We start from the raw sequence: 20,742 nt of genomic DNA on the forward strand, positions 1-20,742 counted from the left end.
TTTCTATTTTCTATGATCATTGGAACAACTCAGATGATGAAAATGCCCACGATAATCATTATGTTGATTCAATGAAACTTGTGTGTGTCAAGCCATAGGGTAATTAGCATCTAGTGTAGAAACGTACCTTAAGGACAAAACATGCGATCCTCTTGTGGAGACTTAATGATACATAAAAGTATCAATGACTACGGCCTAGTTGGAGCCCATAGCTGGCGCGCTTTAGTATTGGATCTGAGAGTTAATAAGAGACTAGATGAAGTGGGGCAGTAGAACGTCGCGTGGACTCTATCCTACACGAAAATGTAACACGATGGCCAAAGCTAGTGGAAGATTGCTGTAAATGCAGCCCAATAAAAACGCCGGACTCTTAATTTAATTAAGTTATGAGCCGTGTGTGCAATACTGATGATTGTAGGGATCTTTAAGTCGGTACGGTGACATCTCTCCTCGGGTAATATGTAACCATGCCTGTTAGGTATATCCACTGTGAGATCACTCTGGAAGGGGGTTATGGTTTCTTTGATGACAGATTCTTTTGGTGCCAAATTTTTATAGATATGGCTTAGTTGCTGCGCCGGCAGGTTATATTGAGGGAGTTTAGTGAGAAAGAATCTCATAGTACCAGTGGATAAAAATCCCTATGTAATATTATTCCCTACTTCTCACTTGCAAAAAAAGAGATTATATTGCATTTACAGCCAATAATGAAACCATTAATATGTACAAAGATTTTATTTATATTTTTTAAACCTCATTTTTATGGTTTTAAATTATTATATTAATAATATCAAAGTTATATTTAACATTTTATTTATATCGTTGTAAAGCGTTTACTTTATGTTAAAAGCTGCTTCCTTTTCTTTCATAATATTTTTAGATGATAAATTTTTTATTATTTATAGTAAATATTTTACATTTGATACTTTGGGTAAGTATCTACAAAAAGTGATTACGTGATAATTTCAGCCACTAGATTATCATCCTTAAACACTATATATTAATGCGGTTTATTAAATTGTTATTTTTAAAAGAGTTAATTTCAAAATATCGTCAACTTCGTTTTTTAAATTTATTTAACCCTTCAACAGAATTCCAAAATGTTTAAACATCGAGAATTTATAAAAAAATTTGTTTGAAAATGAGCTCAAAACCATCAGATCTCATCACATAAGAATTTTTGAAATTGCCTGTTCTAAATTCTTATTTAGGTTTAATTTGTAAACTACATTTTGTTTATCTTAAGTTTACACCTCTCCATTTTTTATTTCGACTAAACTGGAATCTTAAAAAAATGAGAGAGGATGTACTTAAAAAAAAATATATAAATCAAGTTCTTAAAACGGGAAAGCATATTCTATTGTAAACTTGCTCTACTAGGAATTACAAATGTTGGATGCTTAAAAGACTGCTAATTAACTAAGAGATATTTTCTACTTATAAAACTTCAGAGTAGTAGGATAATGGTATACTTTGTACGATGAAAGAAAGTAAACCAAAAAAATCTGTATAAATCTGATTTTTAATATTTTGTCTTTGTTGGCCGATAGATTTTAGGCGAGTTCTGCCATACCTCAACCAATAAGAAATTAACCCACTATAATTATAGATCTTTTATTCTATATTTTTAGTATCTCGTTGACTTTATATAAATTATTCTTCTTTATTATTACTTCTGTATATAATAAATTGTTCATTCCTCTTCTTATATCTTCTTTACAATGTTTTTCTATCTCTTCATAACTTGCTTCTTTATTTTTCACTATATACTGAAATATCTTTATATTTATATCACTCTCATGATAATACGCAGAAGGCATATAAAGAGAAGTATACACAGATCTGTATATATCTGCACTAAATGATATCTCTAAGCCCCGTGGATCTTTACTCACTACTTTATTGTATGTTTGTAGTCTGTCTATCGTCTTATTTCCTTCTACTTTGATCTCTAAATACTTAAACTTAGAGACTTTAAAGAGTAAATATTCTATATTTATATTGGTGATGTATAAGTCCAGATTATTAATATAGAAATACTCGATAATGTCGAGATCTAAAGAGAAGAGAATGTATTTTACTGAGGAACTAATAGAAGAAGAAGATTTAAGAGGGGTCTTATTAGAAATATTCTCTGTAATGATAAGGGCCATATAAAAAAGAAAAGGGGTAAATATTTTATAAACCACAAAAATACTCTTTTGTGTTACATCTACTCTATGTTTAATTTTTTACACTAATGCTGATTTTAGCCATTTTTATAATTCATTTTTTGTTTCCTTTTATTTATGCTATTTTTCCTCTTGCTTTTTTTATATTCATCTCCTAGAAACTAAGTCGACCCGAAAGAAAGTTCAACAAAGTTAAGGCAAATAACTAGGTCATTATTAAAAATTCATCTGCCTGGTTGGTCAAAGTAATTAATCGAAATTAACCTGAAGCAATTTTTGCATCTTATAAAATGAAGGATCTTTTGAAGACAAAGCAAAAAATGTCTTATTGTGGAACAATTAGCTAATTGTGTGTCAAATATTGGAATTTGATTAAATGAAAGGCCAACGAGCAAATTAAATGTACTGCCTCTTTTTATGTACTAAATATAATTTAAACAGTTAAAAAAGATATGTCGACACTCAAAGCAGGGCATCTTGAAAATTACAGAGCTGAAAATCAAAATGCCGGGAATATTTGCAAATATTAAAAAAAAGCCTGATACAAATAGGAAAATATATAAATGTTGAATTATCTAACCAGGATTAAATTACTATAGTCGAGAATGTTAGATAGGAAAACATGGTCCTCTTCTACATTTTTTCAAATCCAAAAATGGAGACTTATGTACAAGAATTGAATCTTTTTGATCCAAAACTATAGAAATTATATTATACTATTTTCTTTTAACTTTTTCTTGCTGCAAAAGCCAATTGGTTTTGTAAAAAATACTTGAAAAATTAGCTCATTAGTTCGATAACAGGAATATGGACAGAATAATGAGCTAAAGTTTAAGTTCATAATTTTTGGATGAATAATTGTATAGTAAGATTAAATTATTATAAGCAAAAACATTGGCCACAAGCTATAAAAAATAGATCATAACGAAAATTGGTTATAAAAAGTAGCGTCTAGATTTTTTAAGTTGGTCACAAAATGAATAAATCTTTTCGTTAGTGTCTAATTATATGTCTAGTGCCATATTGAAGTTGAAATATTTAAAATTATAGCATCCTTTTTGGAATTAAATTTAACGATAATAATTTTAATAGCGTGCTTGCAAAATGCCATCTATGTGAAACTGTTTATTATAATTTGTTAAAACTATCTAGAAGCAGTTCTAGACTTTTTTTTTGTTTTTTTTTTTTTTTGGGGGGGGGGGCTTAAAAAATAAAAAAAAACTCTAAAAAATGAATTAAAAACGGCTTTTTTATTTTTTTTCTAAAAATGTCAATATAGATTTATTCTTCATTTTAGCCCATAGTATGACTGAGATGTATCGAAATGATCCACGGAAAGATATCGAAATTTATAAAGAAGAGATATCAGCACCAGCTAAATTTAGAAAACTAACTCCAGTAGAAGAAAAAAAGATCAAAAGAAGAGAAATGGAAAATTTGTATATAAGTGATAATCATACCATGTTAGATGATATATCTGATATAGAAGTAGAACTACTTAGACATCCATCTGGTCTTGTCACTAAACTAATGGATTACCAACTTTATGGAATATCATGGATGAAAAGTAGAGAAAAAAGCGACATTAAAGGCGGTATATTAGCAGATCAAATGGGTATGGGTAAAACAATACAAACTATCGGACTATTACTTTTGGGAACTTCAAGTGACGTGAACTTAATAATACTTCCTTCTATAGCACTTAATCAATGGATCGAAGAAATAGAAAGACACGCGCCAGGAATGTTCAATATTATGAAAAATTACGGAAATCTTAAAATGAAAACTGAGACATATCAAAAAAATCAAAATAAAAAAATTGATATAATTTTAACGACTTATGGAACAGTAGAAAATGAATACAGAAGAAAATCAGGAATATTGTATTCTATGGAATATACAAGAATTATTCTAGACGAAGCACATTATGTCAAAGATTCTAGATCGAAAACTAGTAGTGCAATTTCATTATTAAAATCGAAATATAGATGGGCTTTGACAGGGACGCCTGTACAAAACAGAGTAGGAGACTTGCTTTCTTTAGTTAAATTTCTTAAGCTCTTCCCATTTTCTCATTATTTTTGCAAAAAATGTTCTTGTACTTCGATTCATTGGCTTAGGTACAATGAAAAAGATGAGTCGCACTCTAGAGGATTTTGCGTCTGTGGACATTTTGGCGCAGTTCATTTTTCGTGGTGGAATCGGAATATTGCTACACCAATAAAAGAATTTGGATATACTGAAGAAGGTAAAGCGATATTCGATAAACTACACAAATTCACGAAAAAAATTATTTTAAGAAGAACAAAATTGGGTATTGAGGCGGAATTAGGATTGCCTAGTAAAGTGGTTTCTATTGATAGGTTATATATTAATGAAAAAGAATTAGATTTTTATAAAAGTTTATATTCTAATACAAAAAGTAAATACGATGAATACAATCTTAGAGGAGAAGTAGTAAATCATTATGCGCATATTTTTGATCTACTTTTAAAAATGAGACTGGCTGCTAATCATCCATATTTAGTATATAAAAATAATGAAAATGCTATGAGTGACATACCAATTTGTGGATTTTGTAATGAAGAATGTGACGATCCTGTGATTTCGAAATGTAAACACGTTTTTTGTAGAGAAGAAGCTAAAAAATTTTTACTTTTGTCTTCTGAATGCCCAGTTTGTAAAATCAAAATAACTATCGATTTAAACCAAGTTTACGAGTACAAACTTACCACAAAACTAGATCCCACAAACTGGATGAGTTCTACTAAAATTGAATATTTAATTGAACAACTTACAAGATTAAATTCTAACAAAAATAAAATTGAGAAAAGTATTGTTTTTTCTCAATATGTAAATTTCTTAGAAATTTTAAGATGGCGATTAGAACGAGCAGGTTTCCGATGTGTTACGATTTATGGGAACATGCCACAAAATCAAAGAAAAGCTGCTATAGAGAAATTTAATAATGAATCAGAAATTACTGTATTTTTAATTTCTTTAAAAGCTGGTGGGGTAGCTTTAAATTTGACGGAAGCCAATAATGTCTTTTTAATGGATTTATGGTGGAACCCGGCGGTAGAAGAACAAGCTATGGATCGTATTCATCGTATTGGTCAACATAGACCTATTAGAATTCATAGAATTATTATACAGAATTCTATTGAATCTAAAATTTTGGAATTACAAAAGAAAAAAAAAGTTTTGTTTGAATCAGCAGTCGAACAGAATTATGGAGCGGTAGAAAAGATTAATGAAGAGGATCTTCATTTTTTATTTTCTTAAAAATGTTTTTTAAGTTGTCAGGGAATATTTAATTTTTACCTTAAAAATAAATTAATTTAATTTTGTTTTAATTTTAAAAATAAGTATTTACATTATACTTTAAACATTAAAAACATTATTTATAATATTTAACTTGTCAAAAAATTTTATAATTTTCAATATAAGAATTTTTAACTTATTTTTTTATTCGTGTGGATCATCTGAGACATAATAAACCATAATATTTCCAGATTCCGCTGTTAAATGAAGTTTATATGAGCCTTTGTCATATTTCGGCATATCCATCACCATGTCGGCCGGCGCCTTTACAGTAAAAATTAACTTATCTTTTAAGCTTGGGATGCTTTCTAAGTCATTAAATGTGACATAGGCCTTTTCCAAATTATTTTGACACTGAGAGAGTTCGTTTATTTTATTATTTAATTTTGCTATTTGCCGATCGAGATCTTTTTCTTCTTTACTTATAATCTTCTCATTACAAGAATTAATATTTTCTTTATTATCGCTTTCACTTCCAATATGCTCATCAATATTTCCACCAATCCACTTTGCACTACTTACAGACCATTTACTTAGAAGACCTAGTCCTTCTAGTACATTTGTAATATCATAAACTCTTCTTTTATGGACTCCAAGTTCACTGGCGGCTGTGTTTAAATTTATGACTTTGTCCTGTGAAGATCTTATAAGTTGCATAAATTTTTTCGTCAAAGTGAGAAGACTGTTCTCAGATCGAGCAGATGATAACTTGTCTGAAGTGAAATATTTAGTCATAAAAGGGATATTTTTAATCCTTAAATGTCTAAGAAGATTGAGTATTTTGTTTACTCGTACACAAAAGACATAAAAAATCTTTGGTCTAATTTTCTATTTAAAAAAACAAAATGCCAAGAGTTTTTATTTAAAAAAGTTGACGAATATTTGATCATAAGAATTTATTCTGATCATATAAAAATTATTAAAGAAGAAATATTTGATAAATTAAAAGTAAAAATTATTTGTGTCAAAATGTTGGAATTACAGACGTAGGATATAAAGATGAATTTATAGATACTTTTAAGACTTTAACTAGAGATTTTAAATATGAGAAAATATCTGAAGAAAATAAGGAAATATATAATTTTGAAAATGAATATTATAATTTAGAAATGTTTTATAATGAAAACAAGTCTTTATATTTTATAAAATTGTCGGCATATAAAAAAGAAGATTTAGAAAAAGCAAAAGAAGAACTTGAAAATTATTGTAAATTTATGAAGCCAAGCATAGAAATTTAAAATTTTCATAAATTACCAATAAAATCAAATAAATTTTATTTTAACAATTATTATAAGAAGAAACTTTATATTTTAGTATTCTTTATAGAATATTTTTAAATTATTTCTTTATAGAATAAATACAGAGTAATAACATAAAATATTATTTTAAAATGTCATATGACATACTAATTCCAGTATATCATATTTTTTATATCAGTTAGATTTGAACACACAAATTTATAAAAATTTATGCAACGCATCTAACTTTTAAGGGGTAAATGTCAACAGAAAGCATAAAGAAATTGGTACAATTCGAAAAACAAGCAAAAGACATGTTAGAAGAAGCTAATAATAAATATGAAGAGATGAAAAGACAAGCAAGAGAAGATGCTAAAGAAGTAGTAAAAATTGAGAAAGAAAACAGTAAAAAGAAAATTGAAGATCTAAAGAAGACAGTTGATGAATATATTGAATTAGTAGAAAAAAATAAGAAAGAAGAATTTGAAGAAAAAATTAAATCTTTAAAAATTAATGATTTAAAAAATAAACTTGTTGATGAGCTACTAAAGAAAATTTGCAAAAAATAAATTAGTTGGTTTATAAACAAACAAAGTGTTTTTTAAAAGCATAAATAAAAAAAATCCTGCATAAAATAATATGAAAATTTAAACACAAAAAATAATTTGAATGTTTTTGTTTATTGAGTTTGGAAAAACTTGTTTACGATACTGCAAGTACAAGGCATTCATTTAACCCATCACCAAGACCCTTAGCTTAGTAATCCTTCTGCTTATATCCCTCATATATTTTTATGAAAGCTAATTTTTAGTCTTGTCAGTGACAATTAGCTATAGAAAATAAACTTAAATAATATAATAAGGCATGAAAGTTCGATTTGACTTTTATTTAAGTACGAATGCAAATTTATGCTTAAACATACAAGTAGAACAAAATATCTATTTTAATTTAGGTATATGTTAATCTTTCACTGTTCATTTTTCAGTGCATAAAAATTCGTCTCCCAGTCCTGAAATATAAATCTTCATAATACCATCCTCGTCATACCCGAGTGTACAGACAGAATTAGAAGTTACACTTAAAAGACCTGATAAATTATTAGGAAACTTACTATACAAAATATTATTCTCGGTCATAAGATATTTACAGTCTATCTTAAACTTCTTATTCATAAATTTAAAAAGATCTAAGGCAGTAGAATTCTCTCTATGCACTAAATATACCCATTTCTTAGAGCACACTGAACAGTCACTGTTCTTATCACTGGGATATAATTCATTATAGAGCTTATTCCCCAGTGTAAGGAAATAATACTTGTTAGACTTCTCACTGAGGAGCATGAACGAAGCCACAATAGAATTAGTAGTACAAAGGGAAGGAATAATATTATTGGCTATATTCTGAAAGTCGAAGTAACTCAGAACATCTATCCCTGCTGATTTAGATCTCATACAAGACAATCTGTAAAGTAACTTGACCTTGTAAATTTCATCCTTATCATAATCAGAGATCTTATTATATTTCTTAAGAAGGAAAGATATATACTTTATTAATTTCTTTATATCTCTTCTGATTTTATTATAAAATAAATCCAGAGAAACTTGGTCCTTATTTACTAGTAAGTTACTAACTACAAATTTCTTGTAAAACTTCCTTGGTGCTCTAAATTTCTTGATGATTTCCTTGAAATCAAATTCGTCGTCAAAGAAGACACTTTTTACAAACTCAATACAATGCTCAAATTTAGTAGGAATAGATCTTATAGTGCACAAATTGTATGTCTTCTGATTGGGTTTAGGAAGGCAATCAAAGCATTCATTAGAATAGTCAAAAATACAAGATTGTCCTTTAAATCCACTTGATCCGCCATCTATAAGTTTTATATTTCCCAAAAAGCATCTCAGATTGACATATGAACGAGTCTCATTATTATCAAGACAATTATAAACCACATCAAACTTCTTAAAAAAATCTAGATCGTATTTGAAAATAGATTCAGTTATTGTTGTAACATCCCAATTTGTGAGATCTTTGATCTTCTGTCCTACTACTTCAGATTTATATTTGCCAATATCTTGTTCAGTAAAGAAAAACTGACGATTTAGATTTGTAAGTTCTATAGTATCAAAATCTATAATAGTGATCTTTAGTTCTGATGATAGACATAATAATTTAGATAATTCACATCCTATACCACCAGCACCAACAACTAGAACATTCTTCACATGGGTCTTATGTTCCGAGACAGAATAAATATTTTCAACCATAAAAGGGCAAAATATATAAGATTTAATAGTAATTAATAGACAATATAATATGAGATAAATTAAGTTATAAGATCATATATATAAGAGTATAAATGTTAGCCAATATACAACTGACGTCAAGATATATAAGCATAAGCTTCATGGAAAAATATTTACAAGAAATAATATAAGATTATATGTAAATGATCATTAAGCAAGACCCACGAGAATTACGACCTTAAAACTTACGATAGTTAATATATTTATTGAAAAAAAATAAATTCAATTTCCTATTCTGATTCTCAAACGGCGAATCATAATTGACCATTGATTATTACAATAGTATACAATATGTCGAAGAATTAAATTAGATTATAAAAAGTACAACAGCTTCGCGATTATAATTGTAGATAAATATATGTTAAAATTTCCATCGAAAGGTATGAATTGTAAGCTTTTATAATTTGTGCTGTAGAGACGAGAAAGAAGCACAAATACGACTTGTATGAAGTTCATGTGGGTATTATTTACAGACTTATGTTTAATATTGCTCCTTGTATGTTGACTCAGAAAATAATTATAACTAATTTTCACGGCAAACACCTAAAAGTAAGATTAAAACTTTAACGAAAGCATACATACAGACAAGAGTCAAAAATTTTAAATTGTAAAGTCCTACTTTGCCAGGCAAAATGTTCTTGGTCCCGATAAAGGAATTCATAGGTGAATACGCACGATGAAAATTTCTTATTAAAATAAACAAACATTTACGGCATTATACTCAAATATATCAGATTGGAAGAAAAACCTATGAATATTGCAGCCAAGGAATATTGTCACTCCGAAATTGTTCTTCAAATTCGATTTAACCCCAAAAATGAATTGCAAAAAATTAAGCATCAATGTACAAGATTTACTGTGTATATTTTATATCAGCCCTAGAAAAATAGGGCAAAATATATCAAAGACTATAAAAGACTAACTTAATTAGAAATGCATTACAGTTTAGATATACTTTCCATGTATAAAAAAATATATAAAAGAAGGAAATTTAGCTTTTATATAACATTGGTACAAAATATATATTTTAACTAGCTTTACTTATTTTTATAGGCTCGCTAAATTGTCTAAGTATTAAGTATTTGACTTTTACTATGATTTACAATAAATGTCTCTATATAGCAAATTAAGAGTTTAAGAATAGTCTTTAGATAGACGGTTTATATAAATTGTAAATGTACGGGTAATCTGAAAATATTGAAACACCACTGCCTTTGTTATATAGATACCAAATGACAAAGCTTAGTGATTTCTTTGGTTTATATTAACAATCTTGTATTTACAAATTTCAATGATAACATTGGTTTTTAAAGCTCTATATATGTTTAGAAAGCATTGGTTTTATAATTTGTGGGTATTGTTTAAATATTCTGACTTATCATACTAATACTTATAAGTGATCACTAAAACATCGAAGAATTTAAAATTATAGTGACATGTCAAATATCTCTATGTGTTATACAATAATATTTGGCATGTCTTCTACACTGTCAACATAGTTTCTCGAAGTCTGGTTAGGTGTCATTTTTTAAAATGATTTGATTTTTAGGACAGAGTTCTTTTTGAGGAATTAAATAAAAGAAGTCTTAAATATTAAAAATAAACATGATTGTTCAATTTTAAAGATTCTATATTATATAATTACAAAAAATCTCTTGTTTTTTTTCTAGTAAATATTTTATATATAATCTGTATACAAATATTGATATTTTCTCTTTTAGGCTTCTTGGCAGATTCTAAGCTTGTTTGTTGATTTGGGGATGAAATATGAGGGTTCATTTGTCTAAATTCTCAAAGTATTACCATTTTATCAAATAATAATCAAGTCAGTATTTTTTTATTAATTAAATATTATTTTTCTGTTGATTAGTTTCTTAATTATTATATGTATCTTATAGAAAGTACCCTTATAATTAGAATGATACAATCACAGGAGTTCGAAATAGAAAATACACACAAACCAAAGATATTTATCACCACATCGGGAATATCTGAAAAAGAAAAGTGTCTAATTAGGAAAATTCTTCCTTCGCACATTGTATTAGAAGATGAACTCACTACTTTGACTACTTATCTAATATCTTATAAATCAATAATCTCTGATAAATTCATCCAAGCCATGGCTTGGAATATAAAATATATCAAAGTAGATTGGCTATACGATACTGGATCAAATCCCAATAAATATATTCTAAAACCACTAGAAGGAATAGAATTCTCTTCAAATGATATCACTAATGATATTTTTATAAATTTTCTATCTTTACAAGGCGCCGTATACAACGAAAACTTGACTATTAGCACTGGATTCTTCATTTCAAATGTCAATGAAGGCGAAAAAATAGATTTCTGTAAAAAACACGATATACCGATTATTAGATCTGAAGAAATTTTTAAAAATAAGTACAAACTAATACAAAGGCCTTTTAAAATCAAAGCATATAAAATAGACTGTGATAAAATTTTTAATGATAAATGTTTTTATATTGATCCTGAACTTAATTTGTCGTTATTTAATTTATTAAAAAGATTTATATTGGAATTCGGAGGTAGTAGATTGTCAGTAATAGATAGAAATGTAAACTATATTTTATCAAATAATATAAAAAATTTTTTAAATACTAAATGTAAAATATTACATTATCAATATATATTTGACTGTATAGACCATAAAGCCGAGTTATTTCCGAATTCCTATATAATAAATAAAGGAATCAAGTCAAATATACTAAATAATACGATATGTTGTATAGAAAAATCTATAAAGAAAGATAGTCTACAAATAATAAATAAACTAAAAGCTTTGGGCTGTTATATAAAAGAAGATGACAATTTATCATGTACACACATGATTATAAAAGATAAAAACGAATATAAATCTGTAGGTCTAAAACCATATAAAATGGTCACAGTCGACTGGATAGACCAGTGCTTATACACCCTTAAACATGTAAGAGAGGATAAATATTTAGTAAAAGAATCAAACTTAAGCTTATTCGCACTTACAAATAATAAAACAAATATAAAACGAATAAAAACTGCAGCTACAAGACAAAAGATCTTCCAATTTACAGGTCTGCCATCTTTTTTAAAAAATAAAGCTATAGAAATGTTGGAAAAATTCAATATAAAATATATAATAAGCGAAAGATATGAAGAATGCACTCATTTAATCATGGGGAATGTAAGCACATCGGAAAAATTCCTCTGTGCTCTTGCAAACGGAGCTTGGATTTTAACACCCGAATTCATAGAAAACTTTGATAATTCAATACACTTTGATTATGAACAATATGAATGGAAAAGTGATGAAAATACAGACGACAAAGATAAAAAAATAATAAATTCTATAAAAAAATGGAGAGAAAGGAACATAAAGACGGGATATCCGGCATTTTATAAATGGAAAGTAAAGTTATACGCAACAGAAGCAAAAAGGCAAAATTTTACAAGGGTAATTGAAAATGGAGGGGGTCAAGTTGTAACAAATGAGACATTTACACATTGTTTTATAGCTAAAGATTATAAAGACGCAGTGAAAGAAAAGAAAGCGTATAGTACAGACTATATATTCGCATATTTATTTAAATAATATAGTAAAAAAGCAATAAATATATTAAATTAAAAAAAAATTTATAATTGAAAAAAAAATTAGATATTTTAAAAAAAGTAATATATAACAAAAGTAAATAAATGATTTATTATAAATGAAATAAATGCAATTATTATAAATGTACCTTAAATATCATTTAACAATAAAAAAAACTTACTATCCTATAATAAATAAAAATTTTATATAGAATAAATTAGAATTTACAAAATAAAAAAGATTGCAAATGTATACATATGCATATTACAAATAAACAAAATTATACACAATAAAAATAAATCTTTTCAATAGAATAAATCATTTTTTTCATAATGAAAATTTTTCTTTTATTATTTATTTATTTATTTTCTGAAACACTTTGTATATAAATCAGGTATAAATAAACAATATGAAATATAAAACATTATGGATAATATTTTTCACTACATTTATTATCAGAACTTATAAAATAGAAAAGGGAAACTTTGTAATATGGGATGAAGCACACTTTGGTAAATTTTCATCTAGATATCTATCAAGATCTTTTTATTTTGATGTTCATCCTCCATTGGGCAAAATGCTCACTGCAGTAGGTGGATATTTATTTGAACAATCTCCAGATTTTTCATTTGACTCCGGATCAAAATATCCAAATAACTTCGACTATGTAGGAATGAGAAGATTTCATGCATTCATTGCATCTTTAATGCCCGTCTTTAGTTATCTCATACTTAAAGAACTCGGTTACAAGTACAACTTAAGAATTTTAATGACTATGATTTTTATATTTGAAAATGGATTTACGTCAATAGGAAGATTAATTCTACTTGATTCACATTTATTAACTTGTACTTCTGCTGTTATTTATTGTCTAACTAGACTTTATAATAGAAATTACAAAATGAAAGATTTATTGTTATTGGGTATTAGTCTCGGACTAGTCTTGAGCATTAAGTGGATAGGATGTCTGACTACAGCTGTAGTAGGAATATTCATTATATATACACTATACAAACAAATAAGCACCAAGGAACCACTCAATAACTTCATTCTGAAATTTTTTAGATTTGCCAGTTTTCTGATAATAGTGCCAGTCACAATATATGTTCTACTCTACTATATTCATTTCAATATAGTGCATAAAAGTAGCACAGATGAAGGTCATATGAGTTCATTCTTTCAGTCAACACTTCAAGGAAATTCTCATATAAAAAATCGAAAATATATTGCTTACGGAACGAAGATAACAATAAAAAATGACAAGTATGGCGGAGGATATCTTCATTCACATGACCAAGAATATCCTAATTATAAAATCAGTCAAGTTACTAGTTATTATCATAAGGATAATAATAACAACTGGGCATTACAAAAGGTGTCGGAAACGGATAAAGATGCATTATTTGTTAAAAATGGCGATAAAATAGTATTATTACACATGGAAACTTCTAAATATTTAATTGTAGAAGATTCTAAGGCTTATTTTTCTGACGGACTCCTTACAGGTACAAGTAAAGATCATTTAAGCGAAGATAACATTTTTATTATCGAGATAATTAAAGATACAAATATTTTAGAAGATAAAGTAAAAAGTTTGACCACTAAGTTTAAACTTAGACATCAAAATACTGGCAATTATATTACTAGTACTACTCAAAAATACCCAGAGTGGGGATTTTCACAAGGAGAAATCATCTGTTCAGAAGATGATAGCGGATCTATATGGACAGTAGAAGAAAACATTTCAGATAAAATATCCAAAGATGTAAATCCTCAATACGATGAAGTTTACAAATCCATTTTTATTAATAATTTCATAGAACATAACATATTACAATATAACGTAAACAAGTCATTTATCCAAGATGATGACTTAGAACCGGAAATTATAACATCTAAACCATATGAATGGCCTTTCTTATTAAGAGGACTAAGAATGACCAATTGGAACGATGATAAATTGAAATTTTATATGTTTGGTAACCCATTATTGTGGTATTCATCTACCGTAAGTATATTAGTGACACCGGTAATATATTTTGTAAAGTATATTAGATACAAAAGAGGCATAAAAAAATTTAAAAAATTAGAATTAGAAGCATTTGAAGTTTTTATTTGTATTTTCGGATACTTTATGCACTATATACCATTCTTTAAGGTATCTCGCGTTCTATATTTTCATCATTATTATCCCGCATTGTTTTTTGCTTTGCTGTCATTATGTTATGTTTTAAAACATATGAGTCATAAATACTTACAGATTTTTATAGGTGCTAGTATATATTTCTATTTTTTATTTTCACCGCTAACATACGGATTTATAAATCCTGATAGGATTCGAACTTTGAGGTTTATTCAATCATGGAATTTTTTAGAATAAAAAAGACCCATTTTAAAATTTTTATATCTTATAAAGTTATCATTTGTATATAGTAATAAGAATTGTATGTCTAATAGGGACATATTAAAACCATATATACATGCAATATATTAGTAAGAATTTTGTCTTTTGTTTGTATACGTCATTTTTCACTTTAAAAACGATTACAACTATCTAAAATTTTTTATTTACTTATGTGGTTCGGAGTTAATGACTCTATAAAATTTAATCAAGATCTATTAAATAGCCTCTGTAAAGGCTATACATAATTGCCCTCAGTCTACTTATTTAGTATTTGAAGACTGCAGACATTAAATAGTTATACAGCTTTAATGTTTATTGTTACAGCCCCGCGGTTTAAATACTATAATACAGATTATATTTAACCATAATTTTTTATAAATTAACGCTATGTTTATTGATACATAACTACTGTAACTCAATGTATGTCTATTTAATTTGTTCTCTATTTCAAGGTCGTTTTTCATTTTTTTTTTGTTCCGTAATGCAAAAGTGTTTTGATCTTAGATTATGTCAAGAAAAATATATTTCAAACCATATTGTCTAATTTCATACATACCTATTATTTATTCCAATATCATTATGGTAAGTTTTATTGCATTTCTGCTTAAAAAAGACAAGGAATACTTATATTAAATTATTCGTTTGTAATGTTTTTCGTTTTTAATTTATAACAATATGTAGTTTATAGATATTTTATGTCTATACTTCTTTTTTAAAAATTAACAAAATCTTCTAGATTTATATTGTATACATAGGCAATATGTAGTTACAAAAGTGGATAAAATATGAGCCGATACATAGTAATAATATAATTGTTTTCCTACTAGAACTTTTGGCGTAAAAGACAACATGAAATATTTGACTGCAATAATTGCCCAAATTCCGTATATGTTCTATAATCATTGACGTTTTCTTCATTATTGTTAATTATTTAAATAAACTTTCGATATTTTCTGCAGTTAAATGCCAATAAAAGATAAACAAAAAACATTTTACAACTTATTATTTTCTTAATAACTTAATTTACAAATTTTTTTTAACATGACAATAAAAAAGTTTTAAATAAAAATAAATTCATTAAATGACAAAGATTAGTTTGATTATGTGGACTGATGGTTTCCCATCAGTCCGAGAAGAATGTTTTAAACTAATGTTTTTATTATTCTTCATACCCTTCTGGGTATGATTTTCTTTTATATTTATAGGCGGGAAAAATATTATACATTTTCCCTCCATAAACATAGTTGGGAGAAGGAAGAGAATACTTATAGAATCGTATTCTCTGAGCTCCAGGGCAATCTTAGGACCACTGGAGATCTGTCACTTGACACTCCCCCCTTCTTTAAAGCCTCCTAGGTTCCCATTTGACGACACATCTTAAAGTACTTGCAGTAAATAGTGACTGCGTCCTTATTTAGGTTATATGAATTATAGGCTCGCTTTATTTTGGCTACAGGGGTAATATATGACTTTCCCCTTTTATCAATCACTTTCTTCTTGAGGTTTATCGGCGGGTTTCGCCTTTGTATTGTGTTTTGTAGTTTATGAACACCTAATTTCTCATTTTTTATAACTATTCCTGTTTCCTCTCCTGGTTTAATCATCGTGTAAATGATATGTGTGTAGTGAGGCACTTCTAAACCTTCGTCGTAATTTTTACGCCATCCATTTATCATAAAATTAAAATTGAATGGTATATTTCTAAGCCCAGGGGGTACACTACGCCCGTGAACATTTTTTATTAGTCCGTTATATGGCGACTGTTCTCTGTATTTCTCCCAGGTACTTATCTGACGATGCCTTAAATTCAAGCCCCATCTTATACATTCAGGTGGATCATGTAATTCTTCAATGTAAGGAGTTGGGTAACCAACTTGTTTTTTAATTATGTAAAGTTTTCCCGGGTTCACATATATTCCTTTGTCCCTGAAAAATCCTTTGTCTAAAGCAATCGGGATAGTACCCGTCGAACAAGTTTCTCCAGTATGGGTTTCTTTCACCAGCTCTACGGGCTTGACTCTTATCGCTTCATTTTGACTTATTAGTCTTCTATGTTGAATGTTCTTTAATGCTGTAAGATCCTTTGGCACTTTCAAATCTATGCTACGATGTACACTTGAGCTTTGGTCTTTAATATGGAATGTTATAGAAGGTTTTATATCAAGTTTATTACTTTGTTCTTTTTCTTCTTGAACTAAATTCTCTCCGCCCATTTCTGTTATATACGTGTCTGGTTTTTTCACCATAGTTGTACAGACAGATTTCTTTGTTCTGTCATATTCCATTTTATCGAGACTTTTTAGTAGATTTAGTTTCTTGGTATCTTGTATGCCAATGATGAAGTTTTCCGGTAATTTCTCTTTTACATGAGCCTCGATCTTTAATTTTTTCTTGATCTTTGGCTTTTTGATAAAAACTTGTGTTTTCCCTTCTGCTTCAACCTGGTCTCCTTTTCTATCTACCTTAAGCGTATCTATTATTGGTTTTAATTCCAATTTCTGAATCATTGTTTTACTTTTAAGATTCACTCGAGATCCGGTATCATTAAGAGCGGATATTTGTGTTGTTCCCGAATATAAATTTATCCTCGGGCGGATATCTTGTAATTGAGTAGTATTTTTTTCTTTCCCCAACTTTAAAAGCTTGGCAGAATATACTTGTTCTGCCTTTTGACCAATGAGTTTATTATTTTTCCTTTCTCGTTTAGTGGCTTCATATGTTGGTTTCCTACTAAGTGTTTTCTTTTTGTTTAAATAGTTATTTATAAAAGTTTGTTTGTTCTCAACTAATTCCAGCAATTCCAACCAATCTTTCGTTTCTTCAATAGACTCCTTCAACCTATCAGGGGAGTTCTTTCCTATAGAAATCTTTGATCTGGCAAAATATTCAGGGTTTCCTTTTGCACATCTTTTGAGGTCGTAAGCGTAACTTAAAATGTCGCCTTCTTTTGGACCCTCCACGTATAGATGTATGAACCTATCAGTTATATCTTCTGCTAGTTTTTCTTTTAAATACTTTTTTTTAAACTGGGTTTTGAATGAATCATAGTCTGTAATTTCATCACCCTCGAACGCTCTGAACCATGTTAACGCCTTGCCTTTAAGTTTAGATTTGGCAATATCTAGCGTTTTCTCTTGCGTATACACGTCCTCAATTTCGCGGAACTGAGTTAAAAAATCTTCGGCTTGTTTTGGATTTTCGCCGTTAAATTCTGTCCACCTCTTGCTCAGACATATTTTCTTCATGTGAGTGATAAGACTATTTAGGTGATCGTTCAAATCCTCGTCACCGTTACCACCATTGTGGACTGATGGTTTCCCATCAGTCCGAGAAGAATGTTTTAAACTAATGTTTTTATTATTCTTCATACCCTTCTGGGTATGATTTTCTTTTATATTTATAGGCGGGAAAAATATTATACATTTTCCCTCCATAAACATAGTTGGGAGAAGGAAGAGAATACTTATAGAATCGTATTCTCTGAGCTCCAGGGCAATCTTAGGACCACTGGAGATCTGTCACTTGACAGATTACATTCAAAAAAACTAACAGAATGGCCCGCGCTCAAACAAGTTATTGTAGGATACGAACAAAAATGATTATAGTTTTATATGATGAATAATCAATGATATTAAATTACTATGGAAATATATAAAGTTTAGGGTAGAACTTTATTTTGTCTCATAAACTTTATCATTTATCTAGAAAAAAAATATTTTAATTTTTGGCTCTACTTCATTTTCTTGCCTCCCTAATAAAACATCAATAAAAATATACAAAATCTCGTTATTTTACGAAACTAAACATTTTTTCGATGGGTCAAGAAAACGAAGTTAAAATATTTTTTGACGACTTGAGAATTTTTTTTTGTTTTTTCAGATTCAACATTAAGGGGTTATAAAAAAATTAATTTTTTAACCCCTTAATGTTGAATTTGAAGAAGACATCTCGTAAAATGAATATCTATGAAGATGTGTGCCGTAGAAACAATGAAGCAGCAATTTATTTTATGACAATGGTCATAAAACGATCGATTGCTTGCAGACATTGTTCGACATTCGAACGAATTGTTCTTATAAACATTGGTGATTGTTTCGGACACACTGACGGTAAAGCTTATCGTTGCGTTAATATAAAATGTAGATTGAAGAGAGTACTTAAAAATGGTACTAAGTTAAAGGTATAAGCGTTCCATTTCACAAAATCCTCAGAGCATTCTATTATTATGTATATATTATATCCCTTACCAAGCAATAGATCTTTGCAAAATATGTGAGAAGTCATGTACCAAAATCAATGATACAGTGATGGAAGTCGTTGCTTCCAAAGGAGATGATAGCCACCAAATTGGAAGTCCATCTGTTTGTGTAAAATTTGATGAAACTGCCATATGTAACGAGGTCATTGTATCCAATCCTTCTTTAACTTTAAATTCTATGCCTGGAATTCAATAGATTTTTGGCGGCACTGTAGAAGGTGATTTTAGAGACTTCGTTTTTTAAAGGAACCTAATCGCAAATCAACTACTAATGAAGATTTTTTTAGACGCGGAGTAAAGATTGGCTCCATGATTATTACTGATGGTTCCCCTTATAACTTCCAGCCTCTAGAAATTTTGAAAGCGAACATTTTATAGTATATCACTCGCTTGGCTTAATAAACGCGGATGGAGATCACACAAATCATATAAAATTTGTGGTCCCATTTGAAAAACGAATATAGATCGAGAAGTGGACTTAATCGGTTTATGATTAAATCATTTTTAAAAGAATTTTCATGGAGAAAAGAAATATCAATCATTTTAATATTGATGATCATAAGCTCTCATGCATTAAAATTATAGAACTTTGTAGGTTGGATTGAATAATAAATTTCTTCTAAATATTTGTTTTCTAAGGAGGGCAAGAAAATTAAGTAGCGCCAAAAACTCCATATACTATGCGTTTACTTTGTATTAAATATGATGTATCCATTGCAATCGTCAATTTCTCCATCAAACTATGTTAATTTACATACATGTGGTTTACATCTAGTTTTAAACGTGCCTTAAGATTGAACATTGAGGTTTAATGTTATTTAGTTATGCATTAAGAAAATTTTTATCAGCATTAATCAGTCTTATGTTTGCACTCCAATCTGAAATCTTTGGAGCTTAATTAGAGTCAAGAACAAATAGAAAATATAGTCTTGTAAACTCAAACTATACATTCGGCAACAATCTGACAAAAAATCGTGGCAAAATAGTCAATATGACTAATATAATTCAGTATAGCTAAACTATCAGCACGAGAAGGAATAGTTGGTGTTTTTATAGCAAGCTTTGACAGTTTTGGAACGATGATGTCTCTTACACATAAATTTAGATTATTGAGGATAAATATAACAATTTTGCATCGTTCTAAAGCTCTTAAATTCATAATGATTGACGGAGCAGTTGTTGAAGAAAATTATTTTTATTTTTACAATAGCAAGTTTAATAATGACGTTTAGCAGAATAATTTCATGATCAGATGGATCGAGGCTTTGAAGATGGTTTAAACACTAGCCAAAGTTTATTTTTATCTTTTGTTTGCGATAAAAACCATCATAGGCCAAAACCGTCTCATATAATGTTAGTTTGTTTCGGGAATTGTAAAAAGACGAGAAAAATAATTTTCATTTTCTTCGGTCTGACCTATTTATGTTTGTTAATTTTGAAGACAAAAATTGA

General features: G+C 28.4%; 8 protein-coding genes across 8 annotated transcripts; 5 read left to right on the forward strand and 3 right to left on the reverse strand.

The window, feature by feature from the left end:
* Nucleotides 1–1,619: 1,619 nt before the first annotated feature.
* On the reverse strand, nucleotides 1,620–2,153 carry VNE69_12054 (uncharacterized protein; the record flags this gene model as incomplete). The annotated part of the gene is made up of 1 exon (XM_065475142.1): nucleotides 1,620–2,153. One exon carries the CDS (start codon nucleotides 2,151–2,153, stop codon nucleotides 1,620–1,622), a length of 534 nt encoding a protein of 177 aa, XP_065331214.1.
* A 1,323-nt stretch (nucleotides 2,154–3,476) lies between these two features.
* Nucleotides 3,477–5,456, forward strand: VNE69_12055 (DNA repair protein RAD16; the record flags this gene model as incomplete). The annotated part of the gene is made up of 1 exon (XM_065475143.1): nucleotides 3,477–5,456. The coding sequence occupies one exon, from the start codon at nucleotides 3,477–3,479 to the stop codon at nucleotides 5,454–5,456; it is 1,980 nt and encodes a 659-aa protein (XP_065331215.1).
* Nucleotides 5,457–5,639: 183 nt separating this feature from the next.
* On the reverse strand, nucleotides 5,640–6,230 carry VNE69_12056 (transcription factor E2F; the record flags this gene model as incomplete). The annotated part of the gene is made up of 1 exon (XM_065475144.1): nucleotides 5,640–6,230. The coding sequence occupies one exon, from the start codon at nucleotides 6,228–6,230 to the stop codon at nucleotides 5,640–5,642; it is 591 nt and encodes a 196-aa protein (XP_065331216.1).
* A 24-nt stretch (nucleotides 6,231–6,254) lies between these two features.
* VNE69_12057 (uncharacterized protein) lies at nucleotides 6,255–6,733 on the forward strand (the record flags this gene model as incomplete). Its single annotated transcript, XM_065475145.1, has 2 exons — nucleotides 6,255–6,481; nucleotides 6,529–6,733. The coding sequence occupies 2 exons, from the start codon at nucleotides 6,255–6,257 to the stop codon at nucleotides 6,731–6,733; spliced, it is 432 nt and encodes a 143-aa protein (XP_065331217.1).
* A 260-nt stretch (nucleotides 6,734–6,993) lies between these two features.
* Nucleotides 6,994–7,302, forward strand: VNE69_12058 (uncharacterized protein; the record flags this gene model as incomplete). Its single annotated transcript, XM_065475146.1, has 1 exon — nucleotides 6,994–7,302. One exon carries the CDS (start codon nucleotides 6,994–6,996, stop codon nucleotides 7,300–7,302), a length of 309 nt encoding a protein of 102 aa, XP_065331218.1.
* Nucleotides 7,303–7,707: 405 nt separating this feature from the next.
* Nucleotides 7,708–9,000, reverse strand: VNE69_12059 (SUMO-activating enzyme subunit 2; the record flags this gene model as incomplete). The annotated part of the gene is made up of 1 exon (XM_065475147.1): nucleotides 7,708–9,000. The coding sequence occupies one exon, from the start codon at nucleotides 8,998–9,000 to the stop codon at nucleotides 7,708–7,710; it is 1,293 nt and encodes a 430-aa protein (XP_065331219.1).
* Nucleotides 9,001–10,957: 1,957 nt separating this feature from the next.
* Nucleotides 10,958–12,631, forward strand: VNE69_12060 (BRCT domain-containing protein; the record flags this gene model as incomplete). The annotated part of the gene is made up of 1 exon (XM_065475148.1): nucleotides 10,958–12,631. One exon carries the CDS (start codon nucleotides 10,958–10,960, stop codon nucleotides 12,629–12,631), a length of 1,674 nt encoding a protein of 557 aa, XP_065331220.1.
* Nucleotides 12,632–13,037: 406 nt separating this feature from the next.
* VNE69_12061 (dolichyl-phosphate-mannose--protein mannosyltransferase) lies at nucleotides 13,038–15,008 on the forward strand (the record flags this gene model as incomplete). Its single annotated transcript, XM_065475149.1, has 1 exon — nucleotides 13,038–15,008. The coding sequence occupies one exon, from the start codon at nucleotides 13,038–13,040 to the stop codon at nucleotides 15,006–15,008; it is 1,971 nt and encodes a 656-aa protein (XP_065331221.1).
* Between the last annotated feature and the right edge of the window lie 5,734 nt (nucleotides 15,009–20,742).

The sequence above is a fragment of the Vairimorpha necatrix genome, chromosome 12, assembly GCF_036630325.1.
Source record: "Vairimorpha necatrix chromosome 12, complete sequence".
Taxonomy (NCBI): Eukaryota; Fungi; Microsporidia; family Nosematidae; genus Vairimorpha; species Vairimorpha necatrix.